Source organism: Rissa tridactyla, chromosome 3 (assembly GCF_028500815.1).
Source record: "Rissa tridactyla isolate bRisTri1 chromosome 3, bRisTri1.patW.cur.20221130, whole genome shotgun sequence".
Classification (NCBI taxonomy): Eukaryota; Metazoa; Chordata; class Aves; order Charadriiformes; family Laridae; genus Rissa; species Rissa tridactyla.
In genome coordinates, this window is record NC_071468.1 from 126,495,977 (window position 1) to 126,506,297 (window position 10,321).

The 10,321-nt window shown below is 57.1% G+C and overlaps 1 protein-coding gene across 1 annotated transcript in view; it reads left to right on the forward strand.

The window, feature by feature from the left end:
• The window catches only part of OTOF (otoferlin), a 121,685-nt gene extending 111,735 nt beyond the window's left edge, over positions 1–9,950 (forward strand). The window contains exons 37-46 of the mRNA XM_054194326.1: positions 281–408; positions 967–1,137; positions 1,694–1,854; positions 2,556–2,698; positions 3,179–3,267; positions 5,314–5,412; positions 7,083–7,324; positions 8,763–8,941; positions 9,106–9,206; positions 9,770–9,950. Of these exons, the coding sequence (XP_054050301.1) occupies positions 281–408; positions 967–1,137; positions 1,694–1,854; positions 2,556–2,698; positions 3,179–3,267; positions 5,314–5,412; positions 7,083–7,324; positions 8,763–8,941; positions 9,106–9,206; positions 9,770–9,950 (1,494 nt within the window). The remainder of the gene's footprint in view (positions 1–280; positions 409–966; positions 1,138–1,693; positions 1,855–2,555; positions 2,699–3,178; positions 3,268–5,313; positions 5,413–7,082; positions 7,325–8,762; positions 8,942–9,105; positions 9,207–9,769) is intronic.
• Positions 9,951–10,321: the final 371 nt, after the last annotated feature.

The window sequence follows — 10,321 nt, forward strand, 5'->3', positions numbered from 1 at the left end:
TCTTTCCACACTGATGAAAGAGATGCCAAAGGAGGCTGTGGTTATGTCTCTCTGAGGGGACACTACCAGCCCCAGCCCCTCCCCATACCAGGACAAGGATTAACACAAGGCAGGATTTATCCCCAGTTTAAACCAAGACGTTCTGTTTGGGGGACCAAAGTGCTTAGCTGCATGCCTACGGCCAGGCAAGGCCAGATGGTCTCAGAGATGGAGAATGGGGCCATCCCTGAATTCTTCACTGCTGTGGACCGCACTGATACATCTCATCCATGCTCTACAGGCCACGGACCTTCACCCAGCTGACATCAATGGGAAAGCCGACCCCTACATTGCCATCAAGCTGGGGAAGACGGACATCAAAGACAAGGAGAACTACATCTCCAAGCAGTTGAACCCTGTCTTTGGAAAGTGAGTTGCCCCAGCCCTGTGACCTGCCTGCACCTGGAAGGGGTGAGCTAAGCCTGAGCCAAGCTTGGCAGCCCTTGGACCTGCACCCTAGCTGTCCCCCAGCTGAGGTGGGACTCGTCACACAGAACTTTCCTTGCAAGCACCGTAGGCATCCTCATTTCAGCCATCTCTCCTTCTTTGCCAGCGTACAGTCAATATAGTAAAGGGTGTCTAAGAGATGCCCATATCTGATCAAGATTAAGCACCTACTTTAGGGATCATTAGGCCCAAACTCCAGTGAGAGTATGGCCAGGCTCTCCAGTGACACACAACTTAGTTTCAGGGCTATTGAGACATCCGGGTCAAGCAATCACCCTGTGACACCTTCTGTCTGGGGCTGCTGGATCTGAAACAGCCCACGCAGAGAGTCAGTTAAAACCCCTACCTCGGATGTCCTGCAGCGGTAGACGCACATTAAACACTGTCCACAGAGTGGAGCAGACCCACCTCACCCATGCGTCTGTCCTGAGTAGCAGCCAAAACCTTCAACAGCTTTTCTGTTTCCCCTGGCCTGCCTAGATCCTTTGACATCGAGGCCACCTTCCCCATGGAGTCCATGCTGACAGTGGCGGTGTACGACTGGGACTTGGTGGGGACCGACGACCTCATTGGAGAGACCAAGATTGACCTGGAGAACCGCTACTACAGCAAGCACCGAGCTACTTGTGGGGTGTCGCAGACTTACTCCATGTACGAGCAAAGCTTTTTCTGCCCAACCTTCTGCCTGTCTCATCTTCCACACCAAGCCGAGATCTCCCGCAGGAGTCTCCCTCCTTTATTGCCTGCTAATGGAGGAATCTGTGCATCTCCTCACTCTTAAGACAGGTTTTGTGACCAGCACAGCAGGGCAGCGGTGGAGTGGGGTGTCAGGAGTCCAGGGCAGGGAGGAAGGGACCGAGGGGCACTGGTGGGACTGGGTAGAGTGGTGACGCCAGAGCTGAAATGGCAGCAGGACCAAAGGAGCGATGCTGAGCATCAGGAATCAAGTGGGGTGCGCTGGGAATGTCCGGTCTGAGTCCGCACGGAGTCAAGGGGCTGAGGTGGGGGGGTGTTAGCGAAGTGTAGAGTGGGGCCAGAGAGAGCCCTGGTCTGCTCTGAAGGTTCACGCTTTCTCCCTCACATCCTTCCCCTGTGAATCCTGGCTCCTTCATGGCAGTAGCATTTGTTTTGCTGGCAGAGAGGAACAAAATCGCTTTTTCCTCCGTATCTTGTCACTGCTTCACTGACCTTGCCCTCCTATTTGCAGACACGGTTATAACACCTGGCGTGACCCCATGAAGCCCTCCCAAATCCTGTCCAAGCTGTGCAAAGAGGGCAAGGTGGATGGGCCGCACTTTGGGCCAGGAGGAAGAGTGAAAGTTGCCAACAGAGTCTTCACCGGCCCCACGGAGATTGAGGATGAAAATGGTACCTGCCCCATGGGATGAAGGTTGTGGAGGGGAGCAGGGGTCTGGGGTGTCCCCTCATCATCCAGGATTGGAGACAGATGCAGTGGCCTCCTCACCCTAAAGCAGCGCTGCAGTCACTCTCCATCCACCACCTTAAATGGACCTTCCAGTACGTGACCAGTTAGACAGTCCTAGAGACCGCCCAGGCCAGTGGGTTGCCCCTAGAATCACTCATGGGCATCCGTGGTACAGCATCACCAAAGCTGCCTTTGAAAACTTCCTCCTGGAAGCGTACGCCCAAGGAGCAATGAAGACAGCCCACCCTGGCCTTTCCAGGGTTTAGGGAGCCATTCTCCATGTAACTGCAGCCCCAAACTATGGTTGTGTTCCCAACACACTCACGCATGCTCAAGAAAGATGGAGGTGGGCCAGGAGGGGCACGGAAGAGGAGGAGAACATGGTCAGTGGTTATGGAGCTTGTTCAGCCTGGGAAAATGCAGACTGGCAGAGGATCCAGACCTTCTGTAAAGGACATGAGTTACAGAAAGAGAGGAGCTGGGGGTGTTGGCTGAAGGACAGAATGTGCACAAGGGAATGGAGAGGAGTAGCTAGTAGTCAGTTCTGCTCCCTTGGAGCAGGGATAGAGGAATGGGGTTGTTTGCTGTCCCTGGGGTCTCTCTGCCCAGTTCTCCAAGCTCAGCCCTCCCTTTGTCCACGCAGGTCAGAAGAAGCAGACAGACGAACACCTGGCCCTGACCGTGCTGCGCCACTGGGAGGACATCCCACGGGCAGGCTGCAAGCTGGTCCCCGAGCACGTGGAGACACGTCCGCTGCTGAACCCCGACAAGCCGGGCATCGAGCAGGTCCTCAAAGCCCCACAGCAGGAGTGGCGGCAGCCCACGCTGCAGAGCCTCCAAGCAGGGAGCTGAGATCTCAGCCGTAACCCACCTCGTGGGCAGCGGAGGTGGGGGAGGCACCCTGCAAAGTGGCACTTGGGCATCAACAGTCCTTAACAGTCACCTGTTGACCCCGGCAGGGTGACTCAATTTTCAGTGCCTTCAACCATGTCATACCCCCAAGTCCCTTGGTCCCCTGACTCCCCATGCCTGTGCACCTCGGCACGATACCACGCCATGAGACTCTTCTTCTGCAGGGGGTGGAAAAGGACTCATGGCATGGGGGAGCCCTGCCTTGCCCCATATCTGGCAGGCTTCAGTGCTGCAAGCCCTGCCCCACGTCTGGCATGGCCAGATTGAGCTTGAAGAAGAGCGGGGAGGGACACTGCTGGGTGCAGGGGACAAGGAGGGGCCAAGGGAGCTGACTGCACCTCTTCAACCTTGCAGGGTCGCCTGGAGATGTGGGTGGACATGTTCCCCATGGACATGCCAGCGCCCGGCCCTGCCATTGATATTTCCCCCAGGAAACCAAAGAAGTAAGGAACCTCCCGACCCACCAACCCCATGGAAAACTGAAGGCTCGGGATGGAGCCCTGCTTCTCCCCTCTCCTGCTGCTGCTCCGTGGCCCGGCCCGGCCCAGCCCTCTGCCTGGGCACCTCTCCCACACTGGCATTTCCAGAGATCCCAGGACTGGAGGCATCAAGAGATGTCTTCTCCTTCCAGAGCTGCTCCTGAAGGGTGGTGTCCCACCTGTTCCATCCCCTGCTGCCCCCGATCTCTCTCATTTGTGTAGACCAGGAAATTAATTAATATGACTCATTATCCCCGAGGCCCTCCTGGGCAGTGGAAGGGTTAGCCCAGGGCAGGGCGTCCCTGGGCAGTTTGGATGGGCCCTTTCCAAGAGGTGATGGCTGGAGCCCGGAGCAGGGAAGGTTGCTGGGACAGAGTTGGTCAATCCAAGCAAGACAGAGCAGACAACAGGCAGTGTTACGAAGAGTTCTTCCCTCCCCACCCTGCCTTCTCCCAACTCATTTAGAGAGAAGAAAGATATTTCTTCCCTCGACATCCCTCCCAGCCCTGCCTTGCCTGCTAGACCATGTCCTTGGGCCCCTTTTCCCACCCCCGAGGGCTGGGATACAGGGACAACACCAGGCATCCTGGTGGGAGTCTCTTGCACTCCTGTACCCAGCAGACGATGCCTTGGATGGAGAGAATGTCCCTTGATCCCAGCGGGCTACAGATGGGGTCTGAACTGGAGGAAAGCTGAGGCCAAGGGCAAGGTCCGGACACCAGCACAGACTGGAAAAGTAGAGGGTTGTCTGCATTGCAGCCCAGGACAGCCACGCTCAGCAGTGACCCATGGTTGTGAAGCGTTGGAAGAGGCTGCCCAGGGCAGTGGTGGAGTCGCCATCCCTGGAGGGATTGAAAAGCCGGGCAGACGTGGTGCTGAGGGCCATGGGGTAGTGGTGGCCTTGGCAGGGTTGGGTTGATGGTTGGACTCGATGATCTGAAAGGTCTCTTCCAACTGAAATGATTCCATGATTCTATGAGCTGGAGCTGAGATGTTCCTATTGATGAGCTGAAGAGAGGGTTTGCGGGTGGATAGCCTGTTTCAAGCAAGGTTATGCCCGGTTATGATCCTAGGGGTTTAATCCATCTCCCCTGTCTTTGCTGGGAGCACCGGGCACGACCCGACACTATCTGTAGGTGCTAGGTGCTGGAGAGGCACAGCACGGGCCAAGCTCCCACCCATGGGTGCAGACAGGAGGGGGCTGGGGCTGGAGGAGATGGCAGGAGTCCCACAGCTGGAGAGGCTCCTGCAAGTCCCGCAGGGCCATTGCCAGAGGGAGAAGCCAGAGGAGGTGGGTCAAGGACGCTGTACATCCCCTTCCCCTCATCTGAAGGACTCCCCGGCACTTCTGTGCTTATGGCTGCCTTTCTCTGCCACCGTCCCCCAGCCTCCCTCCAGCCTTTCCACGTCGCAGCTGCGCCCTGTGAGGAATCGGGCTTCTGCTCTTCCTCCACCTGCTCCCGCTTTCTTGGGGAACTTTGATGGAGCTGCCTTCTCCATCACCAAAATTCCCAATGAAGCCGAATGTGACTGGCAAACCCAAAAAGGATTCCCCACAAAAGGCAGTGCTGGGAATATCTCGGAGCCTGTGAGCCTGCGGGAGTCCCTAAAGGACTGTGATGCCCATTTCTAGGGGGGAAAAGCCCTGCTGAGTAAGGTGGGGAAACCAGGAGGAGAGCTGGGCTTAGACTGTTTTACAGACCCCATTTTAGCCACAAATCTACCAAAGACCAAGCCTGGGCTGTCCCCTTGAGCCTTTGTCTTGGGTCTTGCAGAGGTTCCAAGCGGAGGGAGGTAAAGCCCCCCCTTGCTGCTCTGCTCACCCTGCCCGGGCTGATCCGAGCTCAGGGGGAGATCCCCCTCCTGTCCTGATCCCTCAGATGAGGTCCCTGTGAGCAGTTCCCTGCCATCTCGGTAACTGGCCCTGGTTCCAGGTGGCTTCACCCCATTCCCTCCTGCCCCTTCCCCTGCTCCCGTGCCTCACCTCCTTGTCTCCCTTCCTCCTGCCAGATATGAGCTTAGAGTCATAGTGTGGAACACAGACGAGGTCATCCTGGAGGACGATGACTACTTCACTGGCGAGAAATCCAGTGACATTTTTGTCAGGGGGTAGGTACAGCGTGGCACGCCAGCGACACCTCCTCTGCTTCGCCTGGGGTCCCCGGGGTGGCCTTGGAGCCGGGGGTGGGGGGGGGTGGGGGTTACCACCATGGACGGTGGTGCCACTGTCTTCTGTGCTGTGTTTCTTGCCTCTCCATCTCTCTCTCTCTCTCGGCTCTTGGCCGCCCAGCTTTGAGCTGCGGGTGATTATCTGGAACACCGATGAGGTGGTTTTGGAAGATGATGCTTTCCTGGCGGGAGAGAAGATGTCTGACATCTATGTCAGGGGGTAATGGCCGAGGCCTCGCTGCTTGGTCCCGTCTGCCCCTCTTCCCCTTTTTTGAGCTTGTCTTGGAGCCCCCACTTGGCCTCCCAGCCCTGCAACCTCTGGTTACAGCACCTGGAGCCAAAGTGGGATTAGTTCCCATCTCCGCTTCATCCTCATCCATCAGGAGGGGAAAGCCCTTTCCAAAACTTGCCTGCACAGGGATGAGGGGACCCACACCCCCATAACCCAGTTCTTTACAGGGCCTCAAATCAATGCAACGACGTTCCAGCTGGTGGTGGTTTCCCACCTGTGTCCCTTTTGGTGTCTCGGGTCCCGTCAGCCCAGTGGCTTTTCCACAGTGGCTCCGAATATAAGATGCTCCAGCCTTTCCCCACCTGGGTGGTGGGCGATCGTTTGACCTTCGTGGTTTTTGCGGGGCAGAGCAGGGCATCAGCATGCTCAGAGCCCGAGAGAAGAACCCTGCATTGGGTGCCTGAGCGCGGACTCATGTCCCTGCTGGGGGACGTGCTGGGGGCCCTGCAGCCCCCCAGGGCAAACGGACGGACAAAAACCTTAGAGCACCCTGGGGAGATGCCTTGGCTCATCAGAGAAAGGGGCTGGGGGGACACTCACAGTCTTTAAAACAAAACTGTGATCCCCCGGGGCCCAGACCTGCCGGTGTGGACTGTTCTCCGTGTCCCTTTTGGGAATCCTGCTCACTGGAGCCAGAAAATGTGGGGCACAAGTGCATGGGATGGTAAGGTGGACATGGCCACCCCAGGGCAGCAGGACTGGGATCCCACTGTCTCCAGTGACACGGTGCCCATCTGAGCTGGGCACTTCACGTCCCCTTTTGCTGGAGATTGGGTCGGCAGAGACAACCCCAGCCCCCAGCAGAGCATGCAGCTGGCCCTACGCACCTCTGATGGGCTCCGATAGACGCGCCCTGGCGCAGGGAGCCTGCGGGGGCCAGCACAGACCGAGCTGCCTTCACACGGATTGCTGCCATCGGGGGAGGGCAAAATACCCCGTGGTGGAGCGAGAAGGTCTCTAGAGCCTCCCCTGCTCCACCAGGGCGAGATGGGGACACCCTTCCAGCATGCTCTGCTCCAGGCTCCCCAGCAATGCTCCTTCTCCTCTCCATCTCTTCAGCATCTCCCTGCCCCTGAGAAACACCTCAGACATCCCACTTGCATTTCTTGCTCTCAAACCCCCCTGTTCCTTCTAGGGCCCTCTTGCCCCCGTGCCCATTCTGCCCCTTGGAGAAGCTGCTGCTGCAGCCCCAGCTCACACCTCTTAGGTCCTTACGATCTGTCCTGGAGACAACCTGGCTGCATGGACAGGATGGTTCTGTGTCTTCTCCTCCCTCCGGTAACGTGTGCCACCCCTCTCATCCCTCTGGGCCCTGCAGGTGGCTGAAGGGTCAGCAGGAGGACAAGCAAGACACAGATGTCCATTACCACTCCCTCACCGGTGAAGGCAACTTCAACTGGCGCTACATCTTCCCCTTTGACTACCTGATGGCGGAGGAGAAGATTGTCATCTCCAAGAAGGAGTCCATGTTCTCCTGGGATGAGACCGAGTACAAGATCCCAGCTCGCCTCACCCTGCAGGTCTGGGATGCTGACCACTTCTCGGCCGATGATTTCCTTGGTAAGTAGAGGGTCTGCTGAGCTGGGGCAATGGGGCAGGGAGCCCATGGATGGACAAGAAAGGAGCAGTGTGGGATGAGACAAAGCCTATATAGGAACAGAACCTGGAAGGGCAGCTCTGCTCTTCAAGTCCACAGCACCCTACAAACCCCCTTTAGATGCTGCTGGGAAGAGCAGACCTGGATGAGCATACGATCTGCTGGATCAAGCACTGGCTGGATGGACGGTCCCAAAGAGTGGTGGTCAATGGAGTTAAATCCAGCTGGTGGCCATCACAAGTGGTGTCCCTCAGGGCTCGGTGTTGGGACCATTTCTGTTTAACAACTTTATTGATGACCTTGATAAGGACATAGAGTGTATCGTCAGTAAGTTCGCAGATGACCCCAAGTTAAGCGGGAGTGTTGATCTGTGTGAGGATAGGGAGGCTCCACAGAGAGACTTGGAGAGGTTGGATCGATGGGCCGACGCTAATGGTATGAGCTTCAACAAGGCCAAGTGCCGGATCCTGCACTTGGGCCACAACAACCCCATGCATCGCTCCAGGCTTGGGGCAGTGTGGCTGGAGAACTTCCTGGCGGAAAAGGACCTGGGGGTTCTAATTGACAAGCGTCTGAACATGAGCCAGCAGCGTGCCCAGGTGGCCGAGAGGGCCAATGGCATCCTGGCTTGTATTAGAAATGGTGTGACCAGCAGAAGGAGGGAGGTGATCGTCCCTCTGTACTCAGCACTGGTGAGGCCACACCTTGAGTATTGTGTCCAGTTCTGGGCACCTCAACACGAGAGAGATCTCGAGGTGCTGGAGCGAGGGCAGAGGAGGGCAACGAAGCTGGTGAAGGGCCTGGAGAATAAATCTGATGAGGAGCGATTGAAGGAGCTGGGACTGTTTAGTTTGAGGAAGAGGAGGCTGAGGGGAGACCTCATCACTCTCTACAACTACTTGAAAGGCCATTGTAGAGAGGTTGGTGCTAGTCTCTTCTCCCAGGTAATTAGCGATAGAACAAGAGGGAATGGGTTCAAGCTGCAGCAGGGTAGGTTTAGGCTGGACATTAGGAACAAATTCTTCCCAGAAAGAGTGGTCAGACACCGGAATAGGCTGCCCAGGGAGGTGGTGGAGTCACCATCCCTGGATGTGTTTAAGGGTCGTTTAGATGCGGTGTTGGGGGATCTGGTGTAGGGGAGAACTCTGTAGAGTGGGGTTGATGGTTGGGCTCGATGATCCCAAGGGTCTTTTCCAACCTAAATAATTCTATGATTCTATGAGAGCCCTTGTCCCCACAGGCATTCAAAGGCTGCTCCTGTAGCAAAGATGTCAGCTTTTTAGTTCATAGAGCCAGTTCAAAGATGCTCTCCAGGGCAGGAGATGCTGGCCCAGCCCACCACCAGCCAAGGACTCAGCATGTTGGGGGTGACAACATCTGTGCTCCCCTTTCTCCTGCCAGGGGCCATCGAGCTGGACCTGAACCGCTTCCCCCGGGGAGCCAAGACATCGAAACAGTGCAGCCTGGAGATGGTGACAAACGAGGCAGAGCTGCCCATGGTCTCCATCTTCAAGCAGAAGCGGGTGAAGGGCTGGTGGCCATTCGTGGCCAGAGATGAGAATGATGAGCTGGAGATCACGGTAAGGATGGGGAAAAGGGAGGAATTTTGTATCTGGGGATTTCACTCTTTGCAGACATCCTTCACCCCCACCACTTGCCTCTGTTCCCTCAGGTCCCCTGTCACCATGTCTTGGGGGGCTGAGGTGGGGACCTAAGTCTCAGCACCACTCTCTGCTCCCTGCAGGGGAAAGTTGAGGCTGAACTGCACCTTCTGACGGCAGAGGAGGCAGAGAAATCCCCCGCTGGGCTGGCTCGCAATGAGCCCGATCCACTGGAGAAACCCAAGTAAGGAGGAACCACCTTGGGGTGGTCCCCGGGGAGGGAGCCAGGCATGGGGATGTGAGGAGGGGTCGCACTGGGGGATGTAGGAATGAGGATCGTGGGCAGAGCCATCTCTACTGGTTCCCCCCATTAGCTGCTGTTCACTGCCCTGCTCATTTTCCTCACTTTGTTCCTCCTCTGCCTCTCTCCTTGGCTCCATCCCCTTCCCTTGGCCTCCCACCTCCTCCTCCTCCCCTCCAGTCCTCACCACCAGATTCCAGCTCCGACTGGAATCCTCATGCTCCCTCATGAACCTGCGTTACTCCACCTGACACACATCATGCCGAGTCCCCTTCTCCACCCTCCTGATCCTCCTGGTTGGGCTCTTTCACTCTGCATAGGCCCACCCAGGGAAGGGGATCCCGCATCTCCCTTGGCCCACCATGACCGTTGTTGCACTGCCTGCCACGCATCCCTTAGAATCATAGAATTGTCCAGGTTGGAAGGGACCTTCCAGACCATCGAGTCCAACCATCGACCTTCTCCATGGCCATGGCGCTAATGATGGGTATTTCCTTCCCCTGCAGCCGCCCGGACACGTCCTTCATCTGGTTCCTGAACCCGCTCAAGTCCATCAAATACCTCATCTGCACACGCTACAAGTGGCTTATCATCAAAATCGTGCTGGCCCTGTTGCTCCTCATCATGGTCGCCCTCTTCCTCTACAGCATGCCAGGCTACATGGTCAAGAAGCTGCTGGGAGCATGAAGCATGGGAGGTTTCCCCCATGTCCCCATTCCCACGGCACAACCTCCCCCGGCCCCATGCCCTTCTCTTTCCCACCTCGGGGGCCATCTCCCTGCTGCTGCTGGCCCTCCCCTTTTGCATTCCTCCTCTGTGGGTCCCGTTTGTGGTTTGAGTCCCAGAGAAATGGGGCTGGAGGATGGTATCGATCCCAAGGCTGTGCATCCTTCACCGGGGCTGGTGGAGGTGCCCAGCTGGCTACTGCTGGGCAACCAGAGCTGCCACTGGGGCCAAGGTTTGTTGGAGGGACATTCAGAAAGAAGGATGAAGCGGGGAGCTGGGATGGCTGGGGACATGCAAGCCCCACCGGTGCGGGGACAGCAGAGAGCGGCCCC